General features: G+C 47.3%; 1 protein-coding gene across 2 annotated transcripts; it reads left to right on the top strand.

The window, feature by feature from the left end:
* The first annotated feature begins 176 nt into the window (after nt 1-176).
* ADPRH (ADP-ribosylarginine hydrolase) lies at nt 177-8,186 on the top strand. 2 transcript variants are annotated; one of them, XM_006167636.2, is made up of 4 exons: nt 177-232; nt 2,823-3,156; nt 6,003-6,363; nt 7,432-8,186. In XM_006167636.2, the coding sequence occupies exons 2-4, from the start codon at nt 2,844-2,846 to the stop codon at nt 7,844-7,846; spliced, it is 1,089 nt and encodes a 362-aa protein (XP_006167698.1). In that variant the 5' UTR covers nt 177-232; nt 2,823-2,843; the 3' UTR covers nt 7,847-8,186. The 2 variants fall into 2 exon arrangements, with proteins under 2 accessions (XP_006167698.1, XP_027623731.1); XM_027767930.1 differs by lacking the exon at nt 177-232 and adding an exon at nt 395-1,042.
* The last annotated feature ends 4,859 nt before the right edge of the window (nt 8,187-13,045 follow it).

Consider the following 13,045-nt stretch of genomic DNA (forward strand, 5'->3'; position numbering starts at 1 on the left):
CGAATCCCGCCCCCCGGGGATTGTCCCAGAGCCTTTCCCTGCCGGGGACGTGAGTCGGCCCGCCAAGCTGGGCACAGAAGGACGCGGCGGGCGGGGACACCGCTCCCCGGCCCCGCGATTGGACCGCGCCAGCGTGGGGAAGTGCGCCCGCGGTTCTGCTCAGCATGCAGTGGGCAATCCCGGCACAGCGGGCCCCCAGCGTCCTGCGCGAGCTCCTCCTTGCGGCGACCAGGTACCCCTGCCCCGGTCCGCTCCTCCCAGGAGTGGCTAGACATCCCGCCCCGCTGCACCCTGAAAGTGGAGCGCGTCGGGACTTTCCGGCGAGGGGGGGGGTCCCTTTGCAAGTCGTGCGTCTTTGTATATTGACACCCCCAGGCCGCCGCAAAGCAGAGAACTGTTCAGAAGCTGCTGTCCAGACCTTAGTGTCGAACGTAGAATTCGGGTCGGAGAAAGTTCCGGAGTGGAAGGGACCCCCGAGGCTAGCTCTGTCGGTCAGAAAGCCAGGAGCTCCTCACGGAGCAAGATGCTGGTCATCTTCCCCCATCACGCGTGGGAGTGGAGCCCAGAGGACTTACAGAGGGGACGCCAAGGCCACTGAGAGGGAGGGGACAGGAGTGGGTGCAAGGGAGTCCTCCGAGCCAGCCAAGCCCGGTCCCCCTTCTGCACTCCAGTTTACAGAGTGAAACTCGAGCTGCGGGGTGGATCACGCAGCCAGTTCTGGGGAGAGCCCCGCCCAGCCGTCCACAACTCCAGTTCATAGGCTTCATTTATAAATAACATGTGTCAGTAACGTTTCCGCCATTTATGTGACGGGGAAGCGCAGCACGATCGGTAACTGGGTCGTGGGAGGCTCAATCGGTCCGCTTCATTTCCTCCTTCCTGCCCCAGGGCTGCCTTCACCCGCCCACAGCAGCGCAGCGAAAGCCAGGACTTGAACTGACCCGAGTGCTAGGGTTTAAGCTGAGCCAAGGAACGGCATCTTGGGGAGGAGGTGGGGTGGGGAGTTGCTCGAGCCAGTCAACCGGCCCTGACGAAGGTGAAGGTGCGTCCTATATGGGGTGATGGCTAGAAAAGGCAGAGGAGGGCTTTTAGGGCACGGGAATTAGGGCTCCCTGGGGAACTGGCTGTTGAAGGGCTTTTAAAAAATAGACCTACAGGGGAGGCCACACCTTCCCAGGGACTTAATCCATGGTGGCTCTTTTAGCTGAGATGCTAATACTCTAGAAGTCAGTTATTTAGAAGAAAAAATTTAAATATTGCTGTGGAAGGGAAGGCTATGGGGGGGGGAGTATTCTAGTTCAATAATAGTAAAGCCTTTTTCTCTGGTTGTGTACGCATAATAAAAATAATATCAAAAACAGCGCACTTTGGGTCAGCCAGTGGTGTGGTTGTTAAGGCCGCTGAATCTCACGTGGCAGCCTGTGCAGTGCGAGTCCTAGACCCTGTGGCTTGAAAAACACATGAAATGAGTATGTGTTTGTGTCCACGATCCTGAAAGGAGAGACGGAGAAGGGACGGGGCATGACCGTCCTCCATCAAGGTGCTTCCTTATTTTCCCTCTCTGTTCTCTCCAGCGAGCACACATGCCCTATAGCAAATTTTAAAAATAAATTGATTTGTTAATTTAAAAAATTCATATACTAAAAGAAATAAAATGTACTTGAAGTTGGGTGCAGTAGTGTGTGGCTGTAAATCTCAGCCACTCCGGAGGCTGAGAGAGTTGGATGGCAAGTTCAGGGTCAGCCTGAGTAATGTAACATTTCTAAAAAAAAAAAAAAAAAAATTAGTGCTTTCTATGTGACAAGCACCATCCTAAGTGCTTTATGAACATTCATTCATTGACTCCTCGCAACAAGCCAGGGAGGTTGTTACTGTTTTTCTCATTACCACTTCACAGATGGAGAGGTTGGGGTACCAAGAGGTTGCCCTAGGGACGTAGGTCCCAGCTGAGACAGTGTAGTCCCAAGCAGCCTCGCCCGGCTGGAATCAAATCGAGATCCCATTGCCTACGCTCTGGTTGTGTGAATTTCGCTTCTCTAAGCCTCAGTTTTATATGCAAATGCATGCGACAGTCTCTTCCTGCTCATGAGACAGTGAATGTGGAGGCACGATGAATATGAATTGTACGGGGGTGATACCAGTAGAAAGTATCGTTACTGAGGCAAAGCATTGCACTTCCAAGAAATCTCAGCTCAGGAGAGGCAATGATGAGCTTGGTTTGATTTGCAGAATGTGATGGGCTTGCCACTCTCTAAGAGGTAAAGTTAAATCATGGGTTTGGGAGTCAGTTGAACCTAAGTTGGTATCCTAGCCCTGCCATTTACAGCTCTGTGGCCTGTGACAAGTCAACACTTCGGATACTGTGTTATCTCCATGATCCTCATGCTAATGTGTAAAATGCCCTAATAATACATGGCTCACAGAGCAGTTATGAGGATAAACGAGATTCACTTAATGCAATGCCAGCAAGTAGTGAGTGCTCTATAAGAAGATAGGGCTTATTGGGACCAGCAGTTAGCGTAATGGCTATGTTGCTAAACTCCCATGTAGTCGACTGCGGTTCAAGTCCTGGACCTGGTGGTTTATACTCACGCCGGGCACATGTGTGCCAAAGATCCTGAGAGGAGAATGGAGGAGAAGGGATTGTGGTGTGGCCATTCCCCCTGGGGGATGATTTCTCGCTTTCTATTTCTCTGTCACTCTCTGTCTCTCTGGTGAGTGCATGTGCCCTATAGCAAAAACCTTTCCAAAAAAAAACAACAGGGCTTATTAATTCCGATTCTCCCTGTGCTCCTTCATGTGTCTTCCTTGTCCCCCCCCAGCCACCCTCTGCATAGCCCAGCATGTGTGGAGGATTGGTGGAGAGGTATGTGGCCGCCATGGTGCTGAGTGCAGCTGGAGACGCCTTGGGGTACTTCAATGCGAAGTGGGAGTTCCTGCGGGACGGGGAGAAGATACACAAGCAGCTGGCCCAGCTGGGCGGGTTGGACGCCATCGATGTGGGAAGGTGGAGAGTGAGTGATGACACCGTGATGCACCTGGCCACTGCAGAAGCCCTGGTGGAAGCTGGCCCAGCCCCAAACTTGGCCCGACTGTATTCCCTCCTTGCGAAGCATTACCAAGACTGCATGGAAGACATGGGTGGCCGGCAGCCAGGTGAGCTAACCCGTGGCAGGTGCAGGAAGGGTAGACAATAAAACAGGCCCAAGGAGATCATTCAGCGATTTAAATATCAAAGAGCCAGTAGTGTTGGTAGTTGTGGTACAGATGGAAACAATTTAAATACCCTGTAATCTGCTTAATTATGGGGACACATTTGCAGTCATTTAAAATGATGCAAGGTGACTAATAATACTGTATATTTTTTCTTTTTTTTAAAAAAAGTATTATTTAATTATATTTTATTTATTCATTCATTTATTTTAATTTGACCAGAGAGAGAGGGACAGTGAGAAAGCAAGTCACCAGACACAGGACTCGAACTGTGGTCAGCCATTTGGGAGTGTCCAGCACCTTAACCTATGCCACCTGCTGGTCCTAATACCGTATATTTCAAAACAACCAAGAATAAATCCTAAATCTCTCATCACAAAAAGTGCTAAGTAATTGAAGCGCTAGATGTGTTAGCTTGATTTAATCATTCTAATTTGTGTACATGTGTATCTCAAATCATCACACCATAAATGTTATACAATTATGATTTGACAGAAATAATTTTAGTAAAATAAACACATAAAATGATGCAGATGAATATTTACTCATACCTCAAGGCATTATTATATATGAAGTGAAAATAAAATAGGTTCCCAAACAGTACGTCTGTTATGAACTCCCTGTCCTTGGAAGTGTGGCTGTGCATCTCTGCGTTAGAGGCCTAGAGAAAGCTGCAAAATGATGTCATGCACTCGTACGCCACGTAATGACGTTTCTGTCAACGACGAACCACGTCTATGATGGCGGTCCCCTAAGAAGCTTATAGGCCATACCATATAACCTGGGTGTGTAGTAGGCTATGTCACCTGCGTTTGTGTAAATATACTCTACCATGTTCACACAGTGACATAATTGCCTAATGATGCACTTCTCAGCGTGTGCCTTCGTTGTGAAGTGATGCGTGGCAGTAATTCCCTCTGGGTGGTGGGAGTCTGCGGGGGGGTCTTCAAAATATTCGTGGAAAATGTGTGTTATGAAAAAACTATGCCTAGATCTCAAAAATTCTTGTACCCAAATTTGTACTTTTAATTTTAGTTTTCCACACACTTTGATGTCCCCTCGGATTTCTAGTTTTTCATTTTCTTTTTATTTATTTGTATTTCCTGAGTTTCCATAAATCACATGATTTCCTTTTCTATTTAAAGGAGAATGAAAGGGTCTTATGAAGACTCTGTTTCTGGCCCCAGGTCAGCTCACAAGTGGCTCTTGCCCACTTTGGGAACCCTTTGTGAACACTTAGGCCTCCAGGTGGTTTTCTCTCCCCTCCAGCCCATCTGACCTTCTCCTATTTTGGCTGTGAGAGGCCCCTTAACAAAATGCCACAGGCTGACTGGCTTAAACTACAGAAATCTATTTCCTCATAGTTCTGGAGGCTACAAGTCCACATCAAGGTCTCTGCAGGTTTTGTTTCTTCTGAGGCCTCTCCTCTTGGCTTGCAGAAGGCCGCCTTCTCACCATGTTCTCGTTGTCTCTCCTCTTGAGTGAGTGCCTCCCCAGTGCCTCTCTCTGTCCACATTTGTCTTCTTCTAAAGATGCCAGGCAGATTGGAATCTGGCCCACTCTAACAGCTGCATGTTAACGTAGTCACATCTCTAAGGCCTTGTCTACAGATTGAGGTACTGTCACAATGAATCGGGAGGTGGTGGGGGCACAGTTCAGCCTGTAACACTTCCTGGTGAAAAACTCCCCACTGCCATACCAAGGGCCTCTGGTGACCCCAGTGATGACCCTAGGAGCCAATCTCTGTCATCGCAGCCTCTGATACCTCATCAGTTTGGCCAGGTGGAATGTTTTCTTCATCTACTGGTGCCATCCATCATCCTTGCTGTGAGCAAACTGACCAGCGTGGGGACAGAACACTGTACTCCATGGTATTTGCTGCCATTGCTTGGCTCCCGTGAATATTCACAGCTCCTTCGTATGGCAGGTCAGTTGGACAAGGCTGCTGACATCGCTGTTATGAAGGGGACAGCCAAAGTCCAGGGGTTCAGTGACTCACCCAGGGTACCTGGTTCCTCTAAAACACTTCCTCATCTGGATCCAGTGCTTCATTCTAGAACTTGTGGCCTCTTTCAGATGTTCACTTACTACAGCCATCAGGTTCTTATTGGATGCACTAAGAGGTTGGGCTCGATTCACGTGAATTTTACCAGGCTGCTGACTAGCTGATTGGGTGATTTTGAGCAAATGTCTTAAGCTCTGAGACTTCATTTAAAAAAAAGAGAATTGCAATGTTATATACCTCCTTTTTTTAAAAGAGAGACTTTTTGCTGTAGTGCACATGTGGTTGCCAGAGAGAGAGAAAAAAAATGAAAAATCACCTCCCCCCCCTAGGGGGATGGCCACACTGCGATCCCTCCTTCTCCAGTCTCCTCCCAGGATTTGGGGCATACACACACACAAGCATGCCCAGCGTGAGTTTTAGCCACTGAGTCTGGGACTTGAACTGCAGTTGAATATTTGGGAGTTCAACAACATTACCATTATGCCATCTGATGGTCAATATACCTAATTTTTGAGCAGTTGTGATGTCTTGGTAATAACTGGTGAAGATTCCAAGCTCTCTGTATGAATCTGCTTCTCCTGTGACCAATCTGGTTATGCTAAGGGCTATGTATAAAGGCAGGTGCTTGGTGGGTTGGGTTTGGGGTTGGGGGGGCATTCGTCATCATGTTTTTCTGGCTTTCTCTTTCCAGGAAAGGAGGTTGGAGACAGAGTTTCGTTCTGTCTTCCCACTGAGGCCTTTGCTTTGGTTATGCTGACCCCTGCCCTGTCTCATTCTTCCCCAGGTGGTGCCTCGGTGCAGAACGCCATGCTCCTGGAGCCAGACAAGGTCAATGGCTGGAGAATTCCCTTCAACAACCATGAGGGCGGCTGTGGGGCTGCCATGCGGGCCATGTGCATCGGTCTCAGGTTCCCTCACCACAGCCAGCTGGACACGCTGATCCAAGTGAGCATCGAGAGTGGTCGAATGACCCACCACCACCCAACAGGCTACCTGGGGGCCCTGGCGTCTGCCCTTTTTACGACCTATGCTGTGAATGGCAAGCCACCCGAGCAGTGGGGAAAAGGACTTATGGAGGTGCTTCCAGAAGCTAAAAAGTACATTGAACAGTCAGGCTACTTCGTGGAGGAGAACCTTCAACACTGGTGAGTGTGTAAGTGCATGTCTCTGCTGGACTGTGGCTGGATGTATGTGTGCACATGCACACACATGTACGCCTGTCTCCAAGGTCACAGCAGCCTCCATGGAGCTCGCCACCCACCCACCTGCTAAGGATTAAGTTCCCTTCCAGCACTGGTTGCCCCGAAGTGGCCATGCAGATGCCCCCATGAGTACGGCAGCTCCTCCTTATGTAGGGATCCTGTTCTGTGTTCCAGCTTTCCACTGTTTTCTGGTTATTCTATATTGAGAATAACTTTTATGCTTATTTCCTCCTTCCCTGGAACTTTTCTTGTAGCGTTTTCTTGACGCACAAGTATTTTGAAGTGTCCGGTTAGAGTGCCAGATAGATTTTTCCACTCACTCACTAGTAAGTGGAAAGGCCACATCTTCCTTTTTTTGTGAGTTCACCTCACATTCTCTTTCTTAGAATCAGAAAGTTCAGAGGCTTTTTGCTGAAGTCACTCGTGTTCATGGTGTCCTAAAATTTCCTCTTGAAAGGTGACACTTGACATTACTCCCAAATCAAGAAGAGACAAACCTCCATTGCCTGCTCTTTATCGTCTTTATTCGGCAACAAGATCAATGCCTTGTTTATAAATCCTCAGCAAAAATGGACTGAATAGGGCAGCCTGTGGCATGGTGGTTAAAGTCTGGATCCCACATGGCTGACTGTGCAGTTCAAGTCCCAGACTTGACAGCTTGAAAAACACACCGGGCACATGAACATACATGCCCAAAGTCCTGACAGCGGGTTGAAATGGAGGAGATAAAATTGCAGCATAACCACTCCCCATAAGGGGTACTTTCTCTATCTCTGTCTCTGTCTCTTCAGCAATCAATACATGCTATCTGGAAAAAAAAATTTTTTTAAAGTGTGATGAATGAATGGCACTTAAAGGCCATTTTTATTTTTTATGTAGTTTATGACATTAATGCCAGATGTCAATATTATCCTGGAATTTTCTCTGTTCACACAGTCATGCTGGTGCTTTCTCTTGGGGTTCTTGACTTTATTTTTTTCAACTAACCACAGATTCTCTTCCTTCCTGCAGGTCCTACTTCCAAAATCAATGGGAAAAGTATCTAAAACTCAGAGGGATCTTGGAGGGCAAATCAGCCCCCATCTTCCCCAAGTCCTTCAACGTGAAGGAACGGGATCAGTTCTACACCTCCCTGAGCTACTCTGGCTGGGGTGGCAGCAGTGGGCATGATGCCCCCATGATTGCCTACGATGCCATCCTTGCTGCGGGAGACTCCTGGAAGGAGCTGGCCCACCGAGCCTTTTTCCATGGTGGAGACAGCGATTCCACTGCTGCCATTGCCGGCTGCTGGTGGGGAGTTCTGCATGGTTTTAAAGGAGTGAGTCCCTCCAACTATGAGAAGCTCGAATACAGAAGTCGACTGGAAGAGACAGCGAAGGCTTTATATGCTCTTGGGTCAAAAGAAGACACTGTCGTTACCCTTTAGAAGGGGGTGATGTTCATTTCTGGTGGTTTCTTCTTGTATGTAGTCCCTTTTCTGCTCAATTTCTCTTCACTTTTTTCCAAAGATAAGAGTCTTACCCTTTTACTCAGGAAATTTTGAGGTAACAAGTCCTTTATGCACCTAACATTCGGTATTTCTAGACTCTTCTCTCTGAATCCCACTCATTCTCCTATTCACGTTCTTCTTAGAAGAAAGAGTATTTTATCTCAGTTAATGGAGTCAGCATCCCCCACACTAGAAATCTTTTTTTTTTTTTTTGAGAGATTTTTACTATAGGGTCCATGTGCTCGCCAGGAAGACAGAGACAGAGTCAGAGAGTGAGAAATCACCCCCCCCAGGGATTATGGCCATGTCGCAATCCCTTCTCCTCCATTTTCCTCTTGGGATCTTGGGCATGCACGCACACGCTCCTGGTCTGAGTTTAAGCCACTAGGTCCGGGACTCAAATCTCGGTTGGCTACATGGGAGTCCAGCAACATAGCCATTATGCTAACTGCTGGTCCCCACACTAAAAATCTTATTATTATTATTTTTTTTGGAGAAGTTTTTTTTCACTATAGGGCGCGTGCGCTCTACAGACAGAGAGAGACATAGAGACAGAAAGCGAGAAATCACCTCCCCAGGGGGGATGGTCATGCCGCAATCCCTTCTCCTCCATTCTCCTCTCGGGATCTTGGGCACGCACGCACACGCGCCTGGTGTGAGTTTTAAGCCACCGGGTCTGAGACGCGAACCGTGGTCAACTACGTGGGAGTCCAGCGAAATAGCCATTACGCTAACTGCTGGTTCCCCCCACACTAGAAATCTTATAGTTTCATATTTTAGTCTTCATTTTCATCATCTAATGATTCACTAAGTTTTTTTTTTTTTTTTTTAATGTTTGTCATAGGTTGATTTACCTGCTTCCTCAAGTAGACTGTGAAGCAAAGTTTTGAATGCTAGTAGTTTATTTGGGAGGTGATTCTAGAAAATACTGGTAGGAGAAAAGGGAAGTGAGACCAGGAAGGGAGGGAAGGTAGTATAGAGTTTCCACTGTGGGCAGTTGGGACTCGGTTTATCTAGGTCCTCTGCCTAAGGCACTCCTTGGCTGGGGAACTGGGGGCAGAGATGACACATATATTTCTTATTATATGACAGTACCACAGTCTGCAATGCCTTTTTTTTGGGGGGGGGTACACTATCACATTCTAGTTGTTAGGTTTAAGTAGAAAATCATTGCTTAGACAGAGTCAAAATGATGTAAGATGGCAATAGTGCTAAGTCAGTGTTCTCTCCTTCACCTTTCCATAGCCAAGTGGGAGAGTCAAGAGGAAATCTAGTTGTCATCATCAACAGTTAATAAGTCATATCGGTTTCTCACTAACGTCCTGCCTCTCCATTGTTCTCTTGCTATCTTTCTCTATCCTCTTCTCTTCACCTTCCCAATTCCACACTGTCCTATTCTCATTAAGTACCTTCACTGCTTTTATGTCCTCCAATTTTTTGCTCTCTACCATCGAGTGCGGATAGTCGGTATATATTGAGTGGATACATACAATATCTTTCTTTCATAGCTTGGCTTACTTCACTCAGCAATAGATCCTCCATATCTGACCACTTTCTATCAAATTCCAGGGTCTTGTTATTTTTTATGGCTGAGTAGTATTCCGTAGAGTATATATACCACACTTTTCCAATCCATTCATCAGTTTGTGGACATTTAGGTTGGTTCCATGTCTTGAAAATTGTGAATAATGCTGCAATAAACATGGATGTGCAAGCACTTTTCTGACTGAGCGTTTTCCTGTCTTTCGGGTAAATATCCAGAAGTGGGATTGCTGGATCAAATGGTAGTTCTATTTGTAGATCTTTGAGGAACCTCCATATTGTTCTCCACAGTGGCTGAACCAGTTTACATTCCCACCAACAGTGTAGGAGGGTTCCCTTTTCACCACATCCCCGCCAACACTTATCACTTTTTATATTCTTGGAGATTGACATTTGGTGGTAGGGTAGTGAGGACCAGAACTGAGTCCAGGTAAAATAATGAAGTGGGCATTGTATCTTCACTCTCCTTTCAGCACCTCTCCCCTTAGGGAGCCTCCTGTGCCCTCCTTGTCCACTGAGGAGACTCCAACCTGTGCCTGGGCCATGATCTGGACTTTTCTCTTTCCACCGTCTGATTACACCTGCCCCCACTTGCCAAGGTTTTTACTTAGTTTCTTGGGTCTTGGTATCATCATTTGTAGTAGTTGGCTGGTAAGACAGGTGCCCCCTTGCAGGGTGTCTGGGCTTGGATCCCATGGGCATTCAATTTTAGCACCTCTGTTTCGGCCAGTTCTCCACCGTCTCAGGATGTTGGATTCCCAGCACATTCCACGGTTACGCTTGAGAACTATAAGCAAGAAAGGGGGGAGAACTGGGTTGGTCCAAGGCTCCTGGAGAACTGTGCTCCACTAAACCTTGTTCTGAGAGGATGTGTACACATGTGTGTGCATGTGCATGTCTGCGTCTGTGCACGGACGTGTGTTCATGTGCAGGATATCAGAAGTGGAGACTCCACATGTGCCTTTTGCTTCAGAATGGAGAGGAACCTGGTGAAAGACGGACTTCCAGAAAATTCAGTAGGATGGCAGCTTGAGCCAGCTTGAGCTGAGTACTAAAATTTCATGACTTCTATCTGATGGGATACAATGCACCCTTGAAAAAAGAGTGAGGCAGCTCAAACTACGTTGTTTAGTGTGAAAGCAGGGTTCAAAAGGGTTTGCGTAGGGCCAACTTCGTGGCTTAGTGGTTAAGGGAGCCAGATCCCACACAGCCAACCAAATATTTTGAATCCCAGACCCAGCGACTTGAAGAAAACACCAGGCACATGTGTAAGCCCCAAATCCCAATAGGATCGAAAAATGGAGGAGAAGGGACTGCAGAGTGACCATATGTCATTGGGGGTGCTTTCTCCCTCTATCTATGATGAGCACATTCTTCTCCTGGAAATTAAAAAATAATAATAGAAAACGGTTTGTGTAGTAGGTCAACAAGTGTGTGAAAAACTAAGGGGGGAACCAGCAGATGGTGTAATGGTTATGTCGCTGAACTCCCAGAGCAGCTTAAAATTCATGCTGGGTGCATGCATGTGCATGCCCAAAATCCCGAGAGGAAAATGGAGAAGAGATTGCTGTGTGGCCGTCCCCCCCCCCCCCCCCCCCACCAGGGGTTGATTCCTTGCTTTCTGTCTCTGGTGAGCACATGCATTCTATAGCAAAAATCTCTCTCTAATAAAAAAAAAAAAGAATCTAAAAGAGGTGAGATAGAAGATCTCTAGAAGGATAGGCGAGAAAATGGTGACAATGGTTGCCTTCTACAAGGTCTCAGGAACTGGGGAGAGGGAGATGGAGATTTGTTTTTCACCATATGCTTTTGTACTTTATTTTAAAATGCACTTTAAAAATGTATATGACCGTGACCAGCAGGTAGTGTGGTAGTTAAGGCACCAGATTCCCACACTGCCAACCATAGTTTGAGTCCTGGACCTGGTGGCTTGCTTTCTTACCTTCTCTCTCTTTCTCTTTCTCTCTATCTCTCACCCTCTGATGAGTGCATGTGTCCTGTAGCGAATTTTAAAATGATAAATAAAATTAAATAATTCTTTTTTAAAAAAAGATGTGACCATATTTTGTAATTAGTGAAGCCTAGAATTATTATATCCTAAGATGTGTTTATAGCTCTGTTGCTGCACCCCCAATCTACCCCCTCCACACTCAAAGCAGCAATGCAGTGTCACACACACACACACGATAAATCAAGACATGTTTACTTACAGAACTGTCAGCTAGGGGTCCTGGAAAATGAGGAAGCTGGGACCAACTACGTGGGAGTCCAGTGCCTTAACTACTTACTACACCACCTGCTACCCCCTCCCTCCATCTAAAACTTAAAATAAAAATGAGTGACTAGGAGTGATCTCTGGATTGGACTCTCCCCACGGTCCTCTGAGTGAGGGATAGGGTCCTACTGGCACGTGTGCAACGCGTCCCCTTAGCAAACACTAATATTGGCCCTGACTGTGTGGTTAGCACTGCTGGGCGCTGGGGTCACCTCAGGGAGCAAAGCAGACCAGGGCTCTGCCCTTCTGAGGCTGGCCTTCTCCTTTTAACATTGATTTTTATTTTAATTTACCTTTTATCACGTCTTTACACCTACATTTCTTTTTCCAACACAAATACCATGCAAGTCAGTCAAGACAAAGGTATTACTCTATACATTGTCATCAGCAAATAACTTCTCATTTTTTGTCAATTAAGCGTAGTAGGCTGGCCTTCCACTTGAAGGAGACAGGCAGAATACACCAGATATAAATGGTTTCCTTAGCGTAGAAGGGTCTGGATCCTTACCTTCTAAAATACACACTCTTACTTTCCAGAAAGACCCCATTCTCAGCCCCCTTAAGCTGTGTTCCCCAGGCCCCTGATCTCTGAGCTTTGGCTTCTTCACTGGCAAAGTGGAGATGGCTGTAGAGAGGATTCACAGAAGACTAGTGATTCGAGCAGGTCACAGTCACCTGAGAAGCCCGGAACTGCAGAACCTCGGGCCCAATCCCAGAGATTCTCAGTGTGTCTGGATTGGCCCAACCATCAGTCCCAGGTCCCTAGGCTGATTCTGAGGCAGGTGGGGATTCTGAAGGGGACCACTCGGACCCACTTGGTGCTATATTAGAGGATGAATGTGAACGGGAAGGTGTGCTCAGTGTCAGCTGCATCTGGGCCATCCCCCAAGGGCGCCCCGGATTGACTGGCTTGGCAGACCACGTCTGGCTATTGCGTGGGTGGCCGTAGAAAAGCAGCTCTCAGCTCTCCTGGGTGAGACGTGACTGATGGCCCTAGCTGCTGCCTGCTGTGTCTGCCCCAGCCTTTGTGCTGAGGCCGCCCCCGGCGAGTGACTGAGCAGGGCGAGACTACCGATGCAGGCCTCTTACCACAGGACCAGAAGCAGAAGGCTTTGGCCTGACTCCTGCTCGGGCTGGCAGAACATTCTGGGAATGGCACTATGGTCCAAGGCTCTTCCTATGTCATCTGTGCTTCTGGCTCTCCTCCACGGATGGCAGACCTCCTTCACAATTTAAAGGCCCCCACCTCTCTTTAGGCCTCTTATTCTTTTTTTTTTTTTTTTTAATTAATTCACTATACACCATCACAACACACAAAT

The sequence above is a fragment of the Tupaia chinensis genome, unplaced genomic scaffold, assembly GCF_000334495.1.
Source record: "Tupaia chinensis unplaced genomic scaffold, TupChi_1.0 Scaffold144909_1, whole genome shotgun sequence".
Taxonomy (NCBI): Eukaryota; Metazoa; Chordata; class Mammalia; order Scandentia; family Tupaiidae; genus Tupaia; species Tupaia belangeri.

What these genes read in the sequence shown, in the direction of transcription:
- ADPRH (XM_006167636.2), top strand. Translation starts at nt 2,844, where the DNA reads ATGTGTGGAGGATTGGTGGAGAGGTATGTGGCCGCCATGGTGCTGAGT. An exon ending in CATGGGTGGCCGGCAGCCAG is followed by an intron (nt 3,157 to 6,002) that starts GTGAGCTAACCC and finishes ATTCTTCCCCAG; the next exon opens with GTGGTGCCTCGGTGCAGAAC. An exon ending in GAGGAGAACCTTCAACACTG is followed by an intron (nt 6,364 to 7,431) that starts GTGAGTGTGTAA and finishes TCCTTCCTGCAG; the next exon opens with GTCCTACTTCCAAAATCAAT.